This window comes from Medicago truncatula, chromosome 4, assembly GCF_003473485.1.
Source record: "Medicago truncatula cultivar Jemalong A17 chromosome 4, MtrunA17r5.0-ANR, whole genome shotgun sequence".
NCBI classification, from domain to species: domain Eukaryota; kingdom Viridiplantae; phylum Streptophyta; class Magnoliopsida; order Fabales; family Fabaceae; genus Medicago; species Medicago truncatula.
In genome coordinates this window covers 15820567-15841548 of record NC_053045.1, presented here as the reverse complement: position 1 = coordinate 15841548, position 20982 = coordinate 15820567, and the positions used below count along the sequence as shown (strand labels likewise).

General features: G+C 33.8%; 1 protein-coding gene across 1 annotated transcript; it reads left to right on the top strand.

The window, feature by feature from the left end:
* The first annotated feature begins 14253 nt into the window (after positions 1 to 14253).
* On the top strand, positions 14254 to 17623 carry LOC25491984 (G-type lectin S-receptor-like serine/threonine-protein kinase B120). Its single transcript, XM_024780487.1, has 7 exons — positions 14254 to 15517; positions 15694 to 15782; positions 15967 to 16152; positions 16247 to 16457; positions 16575 to 16812; positions 16905 to 17052; positions 17318 to 17623. The coding sequence occupies exons 1-7, from the start codon at positions 14254 to 14256 to the stop codon at positions 17621 to 17623; spliced, it is 2442 nt and encodes an 813-aa protein (XP_024636255.1).
* The last annotated feature ends 3359 nt before the right edge of the window (positions 17624 to 20982 follow it).

Below are 20982 nucleotides of genomic sequence, written 5' to 3'. Positions count from 1 at the left end.
ATATGATTATAAGATAGAAATATTAAAAGCATAGAATCATTCATTTCATTAATCATAATAGTTCATGATTATAATTGATTCATAAATATTAGCATAAGCATAATATTAAAATTTCAGAGGATCAATTTGCTACATACACCATGTTTAAGCTCAAATAAGAGATCCTAGAAATTTCAAAAGGAGTTAAAAACTAAGTACTACCTAGTTTTCAAAAGATTAGACTAAACAATTGTTTATACAAGCACGAATTGCACATCGATAGCAATTTTTTAGAAAGCAAGAAATAAATAGTAGACACAGCAGACACCAGATTTTCGAGACTAATTCTCCCCCTATTTTCAGCAACCAAAAAGTAAGGGGGTGGTTAAAAGCTCAGCCTCAGCCTCAGGGTGGAGGTGGAGCCTGATCAGAGGGCTTAGTAGCAGGAGCAGCAGTAGGAGCAACAGATACTGGCAGGATGGGATAAGCAATTTCAGGTAGAAAAGGAGTTGCTAGATTTGGAGCAACAGCAGGTAGGAATTCTCCTAACATCCAATTGTTCATTAAAGCTTGCCTATTTCCATAACTAGCAACAGTTTGTTGCAAACCAACAATATTCAGAATCACATCAGCATTAGTGGGACCAGCAGGAGCAGCAACAGGCGCATTAGTGTTTTCAGAGTTAGTGTCTCCAAAAGACCCAAGTGAACCGAATTGACTAGGTTCAGGTAAGGGAGAGGAAGAAGAGGGTTTGTTAAGTTTTGGATCAAGTATTGGTGAAGCAATGAAGTTACAAGCAACTTCCATCAGAGGGTTATTAGATGATTTTGTTGGTGAGATGAATGAGGTTGAAGGAAAAGTGTTACTGGTTTGTCCTTGAAAAATACCTTGCATTTCATCATCCGGATGAAATCCACCAGTCGTGGAGTAATACTGATAGGGATTAAGATTGAAAGGTATCACAGAAGCAGAATCAATAAACATAGAGTTAAAACCTTCTTGGACATCTTCATTCAAGTTTGGTAAGGGTGAAGATTGGTGATCAAAAGGAACGGGACTAGGGGATTGTGTTCAGGGGTGAAATTGTCTTCAGCTAAAGCATGATCTTGCTGAACATCTTCTTTCTCATTTCCTGGTTATTCCTTAGAATCGAAATCATCTTCAGATTCTCTAGTTTCAGCTTCAGATGATCCAGATCCTTCCTTAGGACTTTCAGGTTCTGGCTCAGGTGTTGAGTACTCAATCTCTTCAGAAGGCTCAGGAGTTTCAGATCCTGACTCAAACAGATCTGTCTCATGCTCAGGTAGCTCTTCCTCAGCCTCAACCTCAGCTAGAGGTTCACCTACTTTACCCTTTTTCTTGACTGACTTACTAATCTTATGAGTTGCAGTTTTCTTCCTTTTATGTTTAGGACCAATAGCGAAACCCAGGCGTCCTAAATTTGAACCATCAATCAGCACATTCATCTAAGCCAACTTCATCATCTAAAGGTACTTTTAACTCTCTAAAAATTTTAGTTAACAACATAGCATAGGGTGTTGTTCTACGACGAGAGGCTGAGTGTTTCATGTGAGCTAAGATCAAATAACCTAGGTTTAGAGGTTTCTTTTTCAACAGATGATAAACAACAATTAGGTCAGAATTGTTTACCTTGTCCCAACTACCAGCTCTTGAGACAATGGTGCGAACAGTTATGTTTTGAAACAGGTCACACAAAGAGGTGAGGTTGGCAGCTGTTGGTTTTTCATCAGAACCGTCTTTTAGAAAGCTTGCAAACACATCATCACGATCTAGCTTGTAATGATCGAACCAGTTATCTCCATAGAGATTAACACCCTTATTGTCTAAGTGAAACAGCTTACAAATGATTTCTGGAGTGAGTTTGAAAGTCACACCTTTGAGAGTGACCGAGACAGAACAGTTTGCTTTGAACTTAGCAGCAACATAAATAGCTCGAGTGAGATGTGCATACTGTAATTCCTTTACAGATAGAATAGGACTCCAACCCAACACATCAAAGTAGGGTTTTATATTCTGACCTCTCGAAGCCATATTAGCCACATCTACTGTCCTTTCATTTGTAATTGCTTTGTCCGCCCACTTGCTTAGATAAGCAGCCTTGATAGCAGGATCTCCAAAAACAATATCCAGAGAAGCAGCTTTATCCCTTTTTGGAGCTTCAGATTTTCCTTTATCTTGAGCTCTTGGAGAGCTTGAGCCAGAGACTTAGAGACTCCTAAAAGAATCCCCTAGTCCCGTTTCTTTTGATCACCAATCTTCACCCTTACCAAACTTGAATGAAGATGTCCAAGAAGGTTTTAACTCTATGTTTTTTGATCCTACTTCTGTGATACCTTTCAATCTCAATCCCTATCAGTATTACTCCATGACTGGTGGATTTCATCCGAATGATAAAATGCAAGGTATTTTTCAAGGACAAACCAGTAACACTTTTCCTTCAACCTCATTCATCTCACCAACAAAATCATCTGATAACCCTATGATGCAAGCTGCTCGTAACTTCATTGCTTCACCAATACTTGATCCAAAACTTAACAAACCCTCTTCTTCCTCTCCCTTACCTGAACCTAGTCAATTCGGTTCACGTGGGTCTTTTGGAAACACTAACTCTGAAAACACTAATGCGCCTGTTGCTGCTCCTGCTGGTCCCACTAATGCTGATGTGATTCTGAATATTGTTGGTTTGCAACAAAGTGTTGCTAGTTATGGAAATAGGAAAGCTTTTATGAACAATTGGATGTTAGGAGAATTCCTACCTGCTGTTGCTCCAAATATAGCAGCTCCTTTTCTACCTGAAATTGCTTATCCCATCCTGCCAGTATCTGTTGCTCCTACTGCTGCTCCTGCTACTAAGCCCTCTGATCAGGCTCCACCTCCACCTCCAGCCTGAGGCTGAGGCTGAGCTTTTAACCACCCCTTTACTTTTTGGTTGCTGACAATAGGGGGAGAATTAGTATTGAAAATCTGGTGTCTGCTATTTATTTCTTGCTTTCTAAAAAATTGCAATCAGTGTGCAATTCGTGCTTGTATAAACAATTGTTTAGTCTAATCTTTTGAAAACTAGGTAGTACTTAGTTTTTAACTCCTTTTGATTTCTTTGATTTTGAACTAGTGGATTTTGACATGGATGCAAAAGGGGCTTTTGAAGTAAAACCAGTTGGGATAGTTTTGGAAACAGAATAGGGAGAGGAGTTCTTAGGTGGAAAAACAGTTGTCATTGGTTTGGGATTGTTTGGTAAAAAAGGCACCATAGCGAGATGATTGTTTGGTGGTGGAGATGAGTGTTTGCTGAGAAGAAGGAGGAGAAGGTTCAGTTTGATGAGGCGAAGAAGGAGGTGGTGAGAGCGGCGGTGGAATTGATGGTGGTTCGGTTTCAGAGGTGAGAGGTGGTGGAGTTTCATTTTGTGTTTCTTCCATGAGAGAGAGAAGGAGAGACAAATGAGGAAGGTTTGTGTTGGTTCGATGGAGAAGAGAAGAAGAAGAGGAAGAGTTTTTGTAGGAAAAATTCAAAGTACAAAGGAAATGTTTGTTTAATAGGAAACAAATGATGATAAAGAAAAAGTTTTTTCTTGGAAGACTCACGTGAGAGAGAAAGTGTGGGAAAGGGAAAAATTGATATAAAAGGCATCTTTTGACATGACCAATAGTGGTTTAGGAGACATTAAAAAAGGTGGTATTTGGAGGGAAATGACAACAAGAGGTTTTAAAAAAATTATGAGCTTAGGTGTAGTAAAATTTTTGATCCTCTATTTTAATGTTTGGAGAGAATTATAAAATAATTATTTTAATAAAGATAAACTAATAATAGATAATTTATCTCTTATTCTACCAAAGGTTTGGTAAAATTATCTGCAAATTGATTTTCAGTATCAATGAAAATCAATTCAATTTCTCCTTTCTGAACATGGTCTCTGATGAAATGATGTTTTATTTCAATATGTTTAGAACGAGAATGATGAATAGGATTTTTAGACAGATTTATAGCACTTGTATTATCACAATGAATAGGAATTTTTGTGTACCTTACGAAGTAATCTTCTAGCTGATTTTTTATCAATAATACCTGAGAGCAACTGCTTGCAGCTGACACATATTCAGCTTCAGTAGTAGACAGAGCAATTGTATTTTGTTTTCTGCATGACCAACTAATGAGAGCTTGACCAAGAAATTGACATGCTCCGCTTGTGCTTTTTCTTTCAATTTTGTCTCCGGCATAATCAGCGTCACAATATGCTGTAAGATTAAATTTTTTGTCCTTTCTATACCACAAATCAAGATTAGTAGTACCGACAAGATATCTGAAAATACGTTTAACAGCAGTAAGATGTGACTCTTTGGGTGCTGTTTGAAATCTAGCACAAAGTCCCACAACAAAAATGATATCTGGTCTGCTTGCTGTTAGATATAATAATGATCCAATCATTCCTCTGTATTCTTTTTCAGATACAGACTTACCTTGTTCATCTTTGTCTAAGTTTGAGGAAGGATGCATGTGAGTAGACATAATTTTTGCTTCATTCATTTTATATTTTTTGAGAAGATCTCTAATGTAATTTTTGTTTCAGATAATTTTAGATTTTGAATGGTTTGAAGATATTCTTCATTCCTTTTTTGTAGCTCCTCATTTAGTTTCTTCATTTCAATAAGTTTATTTCTTTGAGATAAACATTTTTGAGATAAAGTTTCTGAATCGTTTAAGAGGTTATCAAAGATTATTTCTATCTTTTGACAAGAAAGACAAGAGTTTGAGAAAATTATCTCTTCTGCATCATCTTTTGCCATAAGACATAAGTTTGCTTCTTCAACCTCTATTCCATCATTTTGGTCGTCAGCATCATCCCAAGTAGCCGGCATAGCTTTTTGAAATGGAGGTTTCTTTTTCTTTTCCATAGGACATTCCGATTTGTAGTGTCCTATCTTGTTGCATCCGAAACACTGAACTTTGCTTTTATCAGTTTCGACTTTTTGAGGCTCTCTTCGGTTTTGAAATGGTCTTCTATTTTGATTTCTTCTAAAGACCATTTTTTGAATTTTTCTTGAAATTAAGGCTAGGTCAACCTCATCCTCGGATTGATTTGTGAGATCGTCATTTGATTCAAGATTTTGTGAGAAAGACTTCTCATCTTGATTTTCATGGCTTGAGAGGCTTTCAGAGCAACCATCCTGGTTTTTTGTGGTGGTTTATCTTCCATGAGGATGGATTCATGAGCTTTTAAAGAACCTATCAATTCTTCAAGCTCAAGCTCTTTAAGATTCTTAGCTTGAGTGATTGCCGTAACCATTGGTCTCCAAATCTTTGGTAGACTTCTTAGGATTTTCCTGACTCTCTCATGAGTTGTGTATTTTTTACCAAGAGAGCGTAATTCGTTTACAATGATTGTTAATCTTGCAAACATTTCATCAATGGTTTCATCTTCTTTCATCTCGAAAGTTTCGAATTTTTTAACTCTCATGTCTATTCTTTCTTCTTTGACATGACTAGTTCCTTCATGATGAGTCTTTAAAGCTTCCCATATTTCTTTAGCAGTTGTACATTCTTCTATTCTATCATATTCTTCCCTGCTTAAAGCACATGTTAGAAATAATTGAGCTTTAGAGTTTAGAAGTACCTGTTCATTTTCTTCTTTTGTCCATTCTGCTTGTGGCTTTATTACTTAGGGTCCGGTTGCTGTACCCGTTGTCATTGGAACAAAATTTCCATTTTCAATGACTGGCCACATAATAGTAGTCTGTCAATAATAGTAGTCTGTCACATCAAAATATGGAGGTCTATTTGATGATCCTCCTTCAGGTACAAACTTTGTTGTTTTTGACATTTTCTTCTTCCTGAATCTTTTCCTCTTACACTGTTAAGTGCTCTAATCGAGGTAGAGCTCTGATGCCAATTGAAGTTGAAGTAAATGTCACTAGAAGGGGGGTTGAATAGTGACCCTTTAAAATTTTTCCTGTTCTCTTTGTAAAGTTAAACTCTCAAGACTTTGCTTGGAGTAAGATGATTAGTAAAACAATAAATAAATATGTAATACTAAAACAAAGCAAAAGGTAAAGAGTAGAGATTAAGAGAGATCACACAGAGAAGTTATCCTGGTTCCCCCAATATGGGTTAGTCCAGTCCCCACAGCTTTTGTGAGATTATCCACTAGTTCTTAGGAGTTTCTTCCTCCTCTTTGCAATGTGCAACACAATATGTATTTTCTAAGCCTCACCATGCTTACACTAACACTCGAGTTCTTGAAGAGCTTGAGGCTATACAACTATGTATTCTCTTAGCCTCACCAGGCTTACACCACTGATATTATTAGCTTCAGCAAGCTTACAGTATCACTCAAGATTTTACAGGCTTGAAGATATACAATCAAAATGAGATTTGATGTTTGGATCTAATTACAACTTTCAAACTACTAAGAGAATGAGAGATTGTAGTTTGTAATACTCTTAAAAAGATGATCTGAAAATATGATTGAGTTCTGTAAGAGTATTTTTGATATTGAGATTGATTGATGAATTTATTGCTTGTATGTAGGCTTGTGATTGTATTGGAAATTCATGCTTTCTTTGTTGAGAGAAAGCTTCTATTTATAGCCATCCTTCATCCTTCAATATCTCCAGCTGTTCATTCTTGTGTAGACGCCCTTGCTGTTGATAGGAATTGCAAAATTGCCATTTTCGCATCTTTTGTATGTTGAGTTTGAGCTTGTCAACCTCGACCTCAGATTTTAACACTAAGAGCTTGAGCTTGTCATGGACCAGGAGCGTGTGTGAACAGTGAAAAGTACATGAACAGTAAAAAGATCTTTTCTTTTTACTACTGTTTCTATCTTGTTCTCCAAGATGCATTGTTGTGCTTGTCCTTGCATTTCTTTGTCTCCAAGACACCATTAATTAATCATAATAGCATACTTGGTCACCAAGTCTTTGTACTTTATGTCTTTTTGCTTGCTTGCTCATCAAGATACACAATAGGGCTTATGTCATCATCCTTATCTTTAGTAAATGATTAGCATATGATTGAAAGGCAATTTTCCCTTTCATTTGCGCATGGAATTTCCTTTGGAATGCTTTATGGATTAAATTCATAATTATCCTTTCTTGATTAATAATGAATTATCATCATATTCTTCTTGAAAGCTTGAGCATAATCATCCAAGGATACATGACTTTAACAATGTGTGAGAATTGGACTTTCCTATCCTTAATAAAATTCACTCAATAGCACACATTAAATAACCAAATAAAATTATAATCTTAATTTTAATACAAGAGTTTGTTTATTATTTAAAAACAATTTCAAAGGGATTTTTGCTTCAACAGGGGTGAGGTTAACAGGAAAATTGTTTGGGTTGACTGGAACACTATTGCATGTGTAAGGAGGTTGGTGGTGTGGGGTAAGGAGGCTAAAGAAATTTAACATTGCTCTTTTGGCAAAATTGTGTTGGAGGTGTTTAGTGGATAGGGACAGTTTGTGGTTTAAGGTGTCGTCGTCCTGTTATGGAGAGGAGAGAGGGCGGTTTAGAGAGGGTGGTAGGTTGGGGTCGACTTGGTGGAAGGAAATAGTAAAAATTCGTGAAGGGATAGGAGTAGAGGGTGCAAATTGGTTTGAAGAGAGTATTTCTAAACGTATTGGTAACAGGTTTGATACTTACTTTTGGTCGGACTGTTGGGTGGGAACGACGACGTTTAGGGAGAGATATAGGAGGTTGTTTGATTTATCGATTCACCAGGACCTAACGGTGGGCGCGATGCACGCCTTAGGTTGGGGTGAAAATGGGGACGCTTGTGGAGGCGTCGGTTGCTAGCAGGGGAGGAGGAGCTAGTAGTGGAGATTAGGATTTCGCTTTCTAACGTTACTATGGAAGATGTTTGGATGTGGAGATCAAATACAGGAGACGGTTACACAGTTTGTGGTGTGTATCAAAAACTATAAGATCATGATGTTGTTTCGGAAGCACCAATTGTGTGCTTCACGGTGTGGCAAAAATGTAACAATTGATCATCTAATTGTTCATTGCCCGGTTTTTGGTACTCTCTGGCAACTTGTAAAATCTTGGATTGGTGTGTACTCGGTGGATCCCTATCAGGTTACAAATCACTTTTATCAATTTGTTCACTCCACGGGTGGTTTTGCTCAACGTCGGTCTTTTATACATTTGATTTGGCTTTGTTGTAATTGGGTTCTTTGGAACGAAAGAAATCATATACTTTTTGCTAAGAAGGGCAATTCGACCTTGCATCTGTTGGAAAAGGTTAAGATATCCTCGCTTTGATGGTTGAAATCTAAAAATGTGTGCTTCCCTTTTGGTTACCATATGTGGCGGCAGCATCCCTTTGCTTGTTTGAGGATTGGTTGATGTTTTACTTTCATTACTAACACTGCTCTTAAGACTGGATTGTTGTAACTTTGTTTTGCTTCTACAGGCACTCCTTGTGCTAGAAAGCAACCTTATTTGTCGTTAATATATATCTTATTTTGACTTGCTCAAAAAAAAAAAAAACTATAAAAACAAGTAATAATATAAAAAAAAAAATACAAATAATTTACATAAGAAGGATAACAACCCTTCATAATTCAATTTCTTTTAAATTTATTTATTTATTTATTTTATCTCTCTAGAGGAGGACAAGAATAAAAATCCTCTCGATAGATTAGAAAAACTAAAATAGGGAAGATCTAATATTATAATAAAATATAAACACAAAAAACTGCAATATACAAATGCGGATAGATGGGTCTATTGGTGTTCGTTTTTCATGAAGAATTATGGTTTTGGTTACTATGAAAGCCTAAAGTATATATCGACTCTCGGTATAATTCCCCAGAAGTCCCAAACCATGTTTAAATTTGGATATACCAATAAGGAATATTATTTGAACATCCTTTAATTGACAACTTACGGGGACAACCATAATTTGTAAAGAAAGAATAGGTATTTGCACGAAAGTCAAAGCAAGAGATAAAGTAAAAAATAATGTGAGTATGAGAGTGAAAGTTGTAGCAAAAGTTGTCACAAAATGGATGTTCAAATATCATTTTTCTATTATAATACATTAACAAGGTGGATTCTAGGGTGAGGGATCAATTAAGTCCCTCACCGGTGAACCACTATGAATAATAATTAAGAGTCATTAGATTAATCAAGTACATATATCTTATTATACACCATATACACTATATTGCACCTCTCTTTCTTTTCTTCTCCCTCTCGTGTCTTGCCTTCTACTCCCTTTGGGTACTTGCAAAAGAGGAAGGAACATTGCAAAAGAGGAACATTTCCTGCATCCAATTCATGTCCCTACTTCTTCAGCCTGATATTTCTTTCTTTTTTATAATATTGCTACTCTTTTTTGGAAGAGATATGGTTCCTTCAAAATGGATTGCAATGTTGAATGATGGTGGTTCATACTTTGAACTTGAATTTAACACAGGAACATGAAATCAAACATTTGGAGTTTTTGAAATTTCCAGAAAATTCATCTTTCATATTCTCTAATAATCATTGTTGTGAGAATCTGTCATTGTTCTTGTGCAATATAGTGTTTTACGTTTCATAGATTAATTTTTCAATGAACGATTTGTTGTTGTTCAAGGGGGTAGATTTTGTTGAGGGTGGTGGCTTGATTGTGTGGGAAATGCGTGGATATTATTATTTTGATTTCTAATAAATCTGGACGGTTGATTAAATCTAATGGTATTTTTTACGTGGTTCACCGTTGAGGGATTTAATTGGACCCTTACCCTAAAATCCACCACATTAACAATGATCGAAATTGTGAGTTAGACTTATAGGTAAGTATGGTGAAAAAAAAGAACTACAAATGGTAAAGAAGTTATTATTTTTTTAACAAAATAAAGAAATTATATTTTAACAAAATAATTTTTTAAAGGTCTATATTATATGCACTGTTAACGGATGGACAAAATAAATATATCCCTAAACAAAAACGGATGGACAAAATAGATACCTGAAAATCTTTGTAAGCTGAAACATAACATTCAGTATCTGCAATGAAAAAGATTAAACATGTTATTAATAGTGTCAAAACGATGCAATAAATATAACAATTTTATCATTAGAAATTGTATTGTCGGTTAGGTAAAAAGAAAACGAGCGCATAAGTAATAGATGGATTATGCTTGCTTTCTCCAAAGTGGATTCCAAAGTGGTTATGCTTGCTTTCTACTCCTCTTTTGTAGTTCCTTGGTGCATAAGTAATAGATGGGCTAACTGTTTGTATAAAACCAGGCTGATGAATTTCATTGTTAGTCACATATATGGGGAGGGAAACACTTGTGCAGACTTCATTGCTAGCATTGGCTTAACTATCACCGACACAATGTGATGGGATAATGTTCCTCTTGGGATTGGGCATGATTTGATAAGAAACAAGTTAGGTCTTCCTAACTATAGATTTGTTAACTTTTAAGGATTGGCTTTGGTTTGGTCCTCCAATCTATTTTCTTTTGTTCTCTTTCTATTTTAATATAATATTTTGGTGATGCTTTGCATCGCTTGTTTATAAAAAATAAAAACAAAAATAAAAAAGAAAAAAAAACGAGCGCTGTTATACAGCACGACAAATTCAACACACGAAAACCACACGACATGTTCAACAGCACGCAATTCACTTTATTAATGGATTTCTTTTTGGTTATTGATGCTTTTGTATATAGTAGTATATTAAAGGCTTAAATGCTCTTTTGATCCCTTAACTATTTAATTGGTATCGCTTTGGTCCCTTAACTAAAAAAAAGATTGTTTGAGTACTTTAAGTTTTTATTTAGTCTCGTTTTGGTCCCTTCTGTTAGGTTTCCGTTAGGTTTAATAAAAAACGTTAAGTGTGGACACGTGCCACCTTATTATTGGCTCTGAGATTTATTTTTTTATAAAAATAATATTTTAAAAAAATAATATTTTTTAATATATATTTTATTTTTTTGTAAAATATCCTCAGAACCAATGACAAGGTGACACGTGTTAACTCTGGGACACGTGTCACTTTGTCATTGGCTTTGGGATTATTTTTTTTGAAAAAAAAATCTCAGAGCCAATGACAAGGTGACACGTGTCCAGGAGGTAACTTTTTTTTTAAACCATAACGGAAACCTAACAGAAGGGACCAAAACGAGACTAAAAAAAAATTAAAGTATTCAAACAATCTTTTTTTTAGTTATGGGACCAAAAGCGATACCAATTAAATACGTAAGAGACCAAAAGAGCATTCAAGCCTATATTAAAAAACAATGTTAAGCAATAACTGACATACATAACCCACTTCCAATATGAGGAATGATATGTGTGTCTATATATATATATATAATATAAAAATAAACATAGGATAAATATTTATCATTGCCACATAAAACAATTATGGGGCAAATATTTGTCCATGATAAAAAAAAACACACTATTAAAGTGATAGTCATTGATACATAAAAAAAAATGGTAGAAATATTTGTCATTGGTAAATCTAAAAAAAATAAAAATACGAACACATGTTTGTCATTGATGCATAAAAATGACAAACATTTTTTGTTGACAAATATAAAAAAAAAAAAAAATTGAAATATATTTTTCAATGATAAATAAAATCACGAGACAATATCTACCATTAATAACATAAAAAATTAAAGGACACATATTTGTCATTACATCATAAGAAAACACAAACAATTTAAAAAATAGAAAAAACATTGGGATAAACAATATTGGCTTTAATAGGTCACTTGGTCCTTTAATTAATTTCAAGTTTTTCATTTTGATCCCATAATTAATAAAACTCATGTTTTAGTCTCTTACTTTTCCCTCCGTTTGCAAAAAAATCCCTAACTGTTAAGTTTAACCCCAAATGTCTATGATGGACCAATATTATAGATAATCAACTAACTATATATCTCATTGATTTGTTTAGTTTTAACCGTACCATTATATCATGCATGTCTACTATATTTAATTTAAATTGTTTTCTTTAATTCAAATTGATTTTATGTAGTTTCCCTAAAAAAAAATGTAGTTCCCAAATTCTTGAATCTGGTTGGGTTTGTTGTTGTTGATTTGATGATTATGAATTATGTTTTAAAAAAAAATTACTCTTTTTTTTTTTTTTTTTTTGTTTTGTGTTGATTAAGGTATGAAGATGATGAAGAGAATTAGGGAAGAAGATGAAGAAAGTTGATTTTTTGTTGTTGTGCTGGCGGTGTACAATTAGATATAGTATACATGAATGATCTAATGATTGTATTTTTAGAGTAAAGATCAAACGGTTTAAACTAAACAAATTAATGTGGTCTATGGTGGACTATCTATAATGTTGGTCCACCATAGATATTTTGGATTAAACTTAAAAGCCATAAATTTTTTTAGCAAACGGAGGAAAAAGTGATGACCAAAACATAGGTTTTACTATTAATTATGAGATTAAAATGAAAAGTTAAAATTAATTAAGAGACTAAGTGACTTATTAAGCCATAATTTTCTTTGATAAATAAAATAACAAAAAAATTATATATTTTTAGAGATTATAAAATAAAAGTTTATCCTGCCGGGTATTGAACTGAACAAGTTAACACGCTAGTTCACTTTACAATTCAAAACACATTGATGCTTCTTCATTTTACCGAGAAATATCAATCAGCCATTAAAGGTGGTTTTAATGGTATTTAATTTGAAAATAATTATTAGTTATACGCATCATACAAAGGTATATTTGTTAGAATTATTTTCGGAACTTGTAAAAAAAAAAAGAATTATTTTCGGAAATAGTGTTGAAAGTTAAAGCACTACAACACAATCAAATACCGTCAATTCAATAAAAAAAAAATACAAAATCCTTTGAAATAATAAAATAAAATAAAATACCTTAAAAAATTCACAATTAAATGATATCTGCGAAAAAAATAGGAAAATAAACACAATCTAAGCATGATGCATCATCTACACATCTCTCTTTTTTATTTCTTTCCTCTCTACATTATTTGAATTCAACGCTCTTACAGCAGGATGCTTTAACAGATCTTAGCCGTACAATCTCTTATCAACGGCTAAGATTGTTTTATTGTGTAAACTTAATTTTATAATCTGAACCGTCGGATCACAAATGAATTGTCGAGATTCGCAACAGCGTGCTGTTTTTACAGTAGGGGATCCGAATCCGCAAACATAGCCAAGAATAGAAACATCAACCAACCAGTTTTTATCGAAGTTTACATTCAGTCCAAAAAACAACTAAAAAAATGTAGCTTTAATGGTATTTAATTTGAAGATTAATTATTTAATTATACGCATCATACAAAAGTATTTGTTAGAATTATTTTCGGAAATATAGTATTGAAAATTAAAACATTACAACACAATCAAACACATAACATATATTTGTCACTATAAATATAAAAAAATAGAGAATAAATATTTATATTGCTACATAAAAAAACACTATGAAATGTTAGTCATGATACATAAAAAATATGAAAGAAATTCCTTAAAACAAAAGATGACAAAAATATTTGTCATTCGTAAATCTAGAAATAAGAAATACAAGGAACACATGATTGATACATAAAAAGGCCAAAAAAAATTACTTACAAGTATAAAAAAAATAATGGAAATATATTTTTTACTGACCAATAAAAACACTAGACATATATATACCATTAATAAACATAAAAAATAAATGACATATATTTGTCATTGCGGCATAAGAAAACACAAACAAATTTTTAAAAAAATACGGGGTAATTAATTTTCTTCGATGAATAAAAAAACAAAAGGTAATATATTTTTTTAATGGAAAAATAATATATTTTTAGAGATTGAAAATAATAGTTCAAACACTTTGATGCTTCTCTTTCAAAAAAAAAAACACTTTGATGCTTCCTCATTTAACCTAGAAACATCAACCAACCGGATTTCATGGAAGTTTACATTCTTAAAAAAGGTAGCATTAATGATATTTAATTTTTTTTGGAGAGAATTAATGGTATTTAATTTGAAAATTAATTATTAATTATACCTATCATACAGAAGCATTTGTTATAATCATTTTCGGAAATAGTATTTGAAAATTAAAACACTACAACACAATCAAATACCGTAAATCCCTCAATAACATAAAGTAAAATAAATACAATACCTTAAAAAATGCACAATCAAATGCTATGATAAAGTAATATTTGCCCTAATGATATAAGAAACAACATAGACCTAGAAAGAGTGCTGTGATCAACTTGATCTCTCATTCAAACCAATACTATTGTTAACGATGATGCTCTCAACATACAACAAATGCATTGTTTCTTTTACGTTGTTGTGTTTCTGTTTAGGGTTCTCACAAGGTGGTATCAAACAAGGTGATATTGTAAGAGATCAAGAAGGTGATGTTTTATTCTCAGATGGTTTCAACTTTGCTATGGGTTTCTTTGGTTTCGGCAACTCTTCTTCTCGTTATGTCGGTATTTGGTACTATAACATACCTGGACCGCAGATTATTTGGGTTGCAAATAGAAACACACCCATAAATGGCAACCGTGGTTCTTTCACTGTAGCGGAAAATGGTAATTTGGTTATCCTTGATGAAAACAAAAACCAAATATGGTCGACAAATGTTTCTATCAGTCAAAACAATACGGATAACTATGAAGCTGTTCTTAGAGATGATGGTAATCTTGTTCTTGCGAATGAGAATGCGGTGTTATGGGAAAGCTTTGAGAATCCATGTGATACTTATGTACCTGGTATGAAAGTTCCTGTGAATGGGAAGAGTTTTTTCTTCACATCATGGAAATCAAGTACAGATCCTTCAATAGGGAACCATAAAATGGGAATTGATACTGTAGGGTTACCACCACAGGTATTTGTTTGGGAAGGTGAGAGAAAAAAATGGAGAAGTGGTTATTGGGATGGTAGGGTTTTTACCGGTGTTGATGCGAAAAGTAGTTTTCTTCATGGTTTTATACTAAATTATGATAGTAATGGAGATAGATATTTTGTTTATAATGATAATGAGTGGAAGTTGAATGGTAATAGTTCAGTTAGGTTTCAGATTGGTTGGGATGGTTATGAAAGAGAGCTTATATGGAATGAAACTGAGAAATATTGGAGTGTGAATCAAAAGGGGCCTCATAATCAGTGTGAATTTTATAACTATTGTGGCGATTTTGCATCTTGTGATACGTCAGATTCGGGTTGGGCTATTTGTAGTTGCTTACAAGGGTTTGAACTAAAGGATAAGGAGAATTTGTCAAGTGGATGTACGAGGAAGACAGCATTGAAGGGTGATCAGACAAGTGATGGATTTGACGAGGATGGTTTCTTTGAGCGTACGAGTATGAAGTTACCCGACTTTGCACGTGTGGTTGATACTAAGGATTGTGAAGGTAATTGTTTGGAGAATGCTTCTTGTACTGCTTATGCAGAAGTAACTGGAATTGGTTGTATGGTTTGGCATGGAGATTTGGTCGATGTTCAACACTTAGGACGCGATGAAGGAAATTCGTTATATATTCGTCTTGCTCAGTCTGATTTAGGTAAGATACATCAAAGGGTTCCTTTAGCTTTGTTTCCATGTATATTGATCTTCAATTATCAATAGTACTATTTTTTCATGTATGGTTCGTGAGTAACTCTTTCAATTGATAGTACATTTTTTTTTATGATTTTTGTGTTATAATGATATGTATAATATCTATGTATCTAAATACAGGTCATGGAGGGAAAATGAACAGGACTATGATTGTGATTATATCAACTGCTGTAACAGGGTTAATCTGCCTAGGAATCTTTGTATTGTTGGTATGGAGATGTATGAAAGGTGAAATACTTATTCATATTTAACAACTTTTTTTTTTCTTCTTATTAGATATGATTGATAAAGATGTAACTGTAATTTTTATATATTTTTTTTATATTAACTTGTGTATATTTGTTTTCCTTTTCTTTCTTGTTTTCAGCTTCAAAATACAAAAATATTCAAATATTACCTGTCGTTTATGCACGCGAGACGTCATCAGAATTTTCAGGATCACTTGAACTTAGTTTGAAAAGTAATCAACTAAGCGGAGCCGAGCTTCCATTTTTCAGTTTTACTTGCATGTCAGCAGCTACCAACAATTTTTCTCAAGCAAATAAGCTTGGACAAGGCGGATTCGGTCCTGTGTACAAGGTGATAAGAAAATGCTTATATATTTAAGGCTATCTTTCATGAAAAGACGCCCTAATAAAATGATCTAATGAAAATTTGTTGTTCCGTTTATCAGGGAAAGCTTCCAACCGGAGAAGAAATTGCTGTCAAGAGGCTTTCTAGACCGTTCGGACAAGGTTTAGACGAGTTCAAGAATGAAATGAGGCTGTTTGCGAAGCTTCAACATAGAAATCTGGTTAGACTAATGGGATGTTCTATTGAAGGAGATGAAAAGTTGCTTGTATACGAATTCATGCCGAACAAAAGCTTGGATTACTTTTTATTTGGTGTGTTTCTTCCCATTAATTCTGCCTATTTTCTTTCTGCATTTTTATCGTAAGTATGAAAAGAGATTATAAGTACTTCTTTTAACTAATTTGAATTTTGTTGCTAACATCACACAGATCCTATCAAGAAAGCACAATTAAACTGGGCAAGACGTTATGAAATCATTGAAGGCATTGCAAGAGGACTACTTTATCTGCATCGCGATTCAAGACTCAGAATAATTCATCGAGATCTAAAACCAAGTAACATTTTGTTAGATGAAAACATGAATCCAAAAATATCTGACTTTGGCTTGGCCCGGATATTTGGTGGAAACCAGAATGAATCCAATACAACCAGAGTCGTTGGTACATAGTAAGTATACTTCGATTTTGTTTTTAAGCTCATTCAGCCACTTGTTCATTCTTACTTCAAGTTGACTAATCTCAACTAACTTTATATTTCAGTGGTTATATGTCTCCTGAATATGCCATGCAAGGCGTATTATCAGCTAAAGCAGACGTATATAGTTTTGGCGTATTGCTACTGGAGATTGTGAGTGGTCACAAAAACACCAGCTTTCGTCATTCAGATGATTCAAGTCTCATAGGATATGTGAGTATTTCCTTTTTTACATCAATATTTTTAATATAATTTAACTTGCATAAATGTTTTTCTTCTTTCTCATAAACAATTTATCAAATATAGTATTTACGTGCAAATCACCAATCGAATCCTTGATTTGAAGGCGTCACATCACATATTTTGGTTCTGAAAATATCAAAATTTTAAAATAATCTCTGAATTTGAAAATCGTTTATCGCATTAGACCTCGAGTCCTTTGAAAATCTATTTATTTTTTTTGTTGGAATGGTTCTAGGCATGGCATCTATGGAATACAAAGAGATCAAAGGAACTTGTCGATGCTTGCATTAGTGATTTGACTCCCAATAACGATGTTATTAATCGATGCATACAAATAGGGATGTTATGTGTGCAAGATTTAGCATCTCGACGACCAAAGATGTCCGAAATTGTGTTGATGCTTGAGAGTAAATCAATTACTCTTCCCTTACCTATGCAGCCTTTGATTACTTCCATCAAAAGAAACGTTAACAGAGAGTCTCCCAAGAATGCTGTTGATGACTCAAATGATCTCACAATCACAATGGTAGAAGGGAGATAGATTTAGTTAATGCCATTTCTCTGCTATTTTTGTTTTTGTTTGCATACACATGCTCATACTTTTGTTGCTTTTTCATGTTTTTTGCTTCAAGAATTGAAAATATTATCTTGGAATTAAATACATTGTATATTGATAGGTCGCAAGTGCACGGTTATATCGTGTGATTAAATTATCGTTTCCACGGGGATTTTATATTGAATATCTAACTCTTTTCGCTATGATAGTTAGCTAAATCGATAATTGTTGGAGGAATGATTTTTACTTTGACATATGCAATCATCAAAGTGCCTTGAGATTGTGATTTATCACAAACTCTTCGAGTCCATTTGGTACGCAAGATATGATAGAGATATGTTAGGATTAGAATCTCGATAAGGATATGATATGATATGATATTAAATTATTAACATATAAACATGTATCATATCATGTGTTTGATGCGCACAAGATAAGAAAGATGATAATATTATTTTATCATATCATATGTTTGGTGCACACTTGTTATTCACATGATAAAAAATACATTATATTACACTAACCTAAACCAACATTTCATAAATTGTTCTGTTGAAGATCTCGAAGAGGTTGCCTCTTCAAATTCACTCTTTGATATAATTGGGTCAGAAGGTATTAAAGAACAAGATTATGAGGCAAGGAACAAATCGATTGATTAATTAATCAACTGTGTACATTGAATTTTTGCTAACAAATCATCACAAATTCACCATATTAAGTTATGTGCGTGGATTGATTGAGTAATATATCATTGATTATAGACATCGATTTTTTTTTAACAGATCATCATTATAGTAGGTTGTATATGTCATTGATTAACGAATCGATTTTCATAGATATTTTATTTTAACAAAGAGTCTGGCTAGCTAACTTGATAGGTTTAACTTTTCCTATCATGTGTAACCCACCAAAAGTGAGGATAAAAATAACAAAGAGCCAACATGATAGGATATCACGTCTTCATATCATGCGCACCGTACAGACCCTTTAAGATAAGATAAATATTGATTTTTAAAGAAAATGGAAGGAAAATATATAAATAAAAAAGAAAGTACAAAAAGCTGATGGGGCATAAACCTGACCCAACAATCGCAAATTGGCCCTAAATGGGTATTACAACAGCAATACACAAAAGTGGTATTTAAAAACCAATTGCATAACAACAAATACGCAACATCACAGTCTAGCGAACCCAACGCGGGGTTCAAAACCAAATAGCAAAAGAAATTGATGTGAAAAATCTGCAAGCATCATATCTAACTAGAGAGGAGCCTGAATAAAAGCAAATTCAAATTTTGAGAAACGGTGAATGAATCGACCGCCAACACTGACAGATTCAAGAACCAACTACCCATGTAACAAAACAAAAAACATCGAGCTTTAAATGGCCTCTCGAGCCAAACAAGACCGTGACAATGAACAATTGAAAGAAATCAACGACAACTAACTCGATCCCCTTCGTCATTGACCAGTGTAAAGTGACGAATCCAAAAGCAACAGACCACCTTGGGTCTGATGTTCTGACCTTTTGGCCTGGACCTTCTATCAAACCGTCTTAAAATCTTCTTGAACTGTCTCCCAAGGAGTGCTAGTGATTCTGACATATCTTTATCAACTTCATGATTCCCTTGTGTCTCATCAGAGTCCAAACTAGAAGTAAAGGCAATACCCTTCCCTTTCTTATCAGTCTTGCTGTTGACAGTTATTTCAAAGTTTTGCAGAGACCCTATTAATTCATCAACCTTTAAACTAGATATATCCTGAGCCTGCCTCCTCAATAGCAATAACTTTCATGTCAAACCTCTTAGGCAAATATCTGAGAATCTTTCTAACAAATTTTTCATCATAAACTTTTTCTCCAAGAGACTCAAAAGAGTTTGCAATATCTAGGATATTCAAGTGATAGTCCTAAATGCTCTCATCTTCCAACATTTTCAGATTCTCAAATTTAGTAGTAAGAAGTTGGATTTTTGCACTTCTTACCTAGGTAGTACCTTCATGTGCAGTTTTGAGAATCTCTCAAGCATCCTTAGCCACAGTGCATTGTTTGATCAATCTGAACATGTTCTTATCTACCCCATTGAATAGAGCATTCAATGCTTTGGAGTTTCCAAGAGCCAGTTCATCTTCAGCAGCAATCCATTCTTCTTTTGGTTTCAAAACATCAGTCCTGTTACCATCAGCATCAAGGGCCGCTGGATGTTCCCAACCTTTCAGAGATGCCTTCCATGTTTTGCTGTCAATGGATTTGAGAAAAGCACTCATGCGTGATATTCACTAATCATAGTTAGACCCATCCAACATAGGAGGTCTGTTTACAAATCCACCTTCCTTGTCCATAGCGCTAGAACAAAACTTTCATGGAGCTCACCCTAAAACAGGAAGGGTGTCTACTCAGATACCAATTGAAAAAAACAACACACAAAGAACTAACCCAGCAAGTTAAAAAAAATGTAGAAAGGAGTATTTGGTAGTTAGTTTGTGGTGGAAAAGACCTGGTTGCTGACTTGCTGTTGGTTGATATTCCGTACGGTGGTTACCGGTCATTAATTCTGGAAAGCATAAGCGGTCAATTAGATGAAGAAATATTAACTGATGCCATTGTTGCATGGTTAACGGATGCATATAAGAATTTGACAGACATTTGATTGCTTAGATTGAATAATCCACATGTCAATATTTTATTGGGATCAGTTTGAACAGTACATCGGGAATTGCATGTAAGTTTTGTCCTTTATTGCATGTGACAAGAATTTCAACTGTTTATATTTTTAAAAGTCTTGGACCATGGTTTCAGAGATAATAGTTTATTCACGTTCTTTCAAAAAAAAAAAAAATTATTCACGTGTTAGTGAAAAATTATTTCCAACAAAAAGATTTTTTTGTCTCCAATATTATAAATAGTACAGGAGAGGAATGCAACTCCATTGAAAATTGGATAAGAGCACTATTGACAACATATTATTGGAGTTAATAAAGAAGATTAGATATTATAATTATACTAGTTTTTGATGTTGTGAGTGCAGGAAAATTTGGGGGCTAGAAATTGAACACCTTTGCTAATTTGAACTTGTGACCTATAATTAGACGTGTCAAATGGACTTGTCTGACCAACCCAGGAGACCCGACTACATAAATAAGGTAGTCTAACCCATTTATAATTCGGTTGCATCTTTTACAGCTAACCCAATGCGTTCGGGCCATGGACCAGCCCAACTCGAACCATTTTATTTCCCTATTCGATTTATTTATTCTTTTTTTTTTTGTTTTATTTTCTATACTACTATTTCCTCATAGTTATCTATTTGCTCGAATATGACATGTTCGACATAATAGTGTAAATA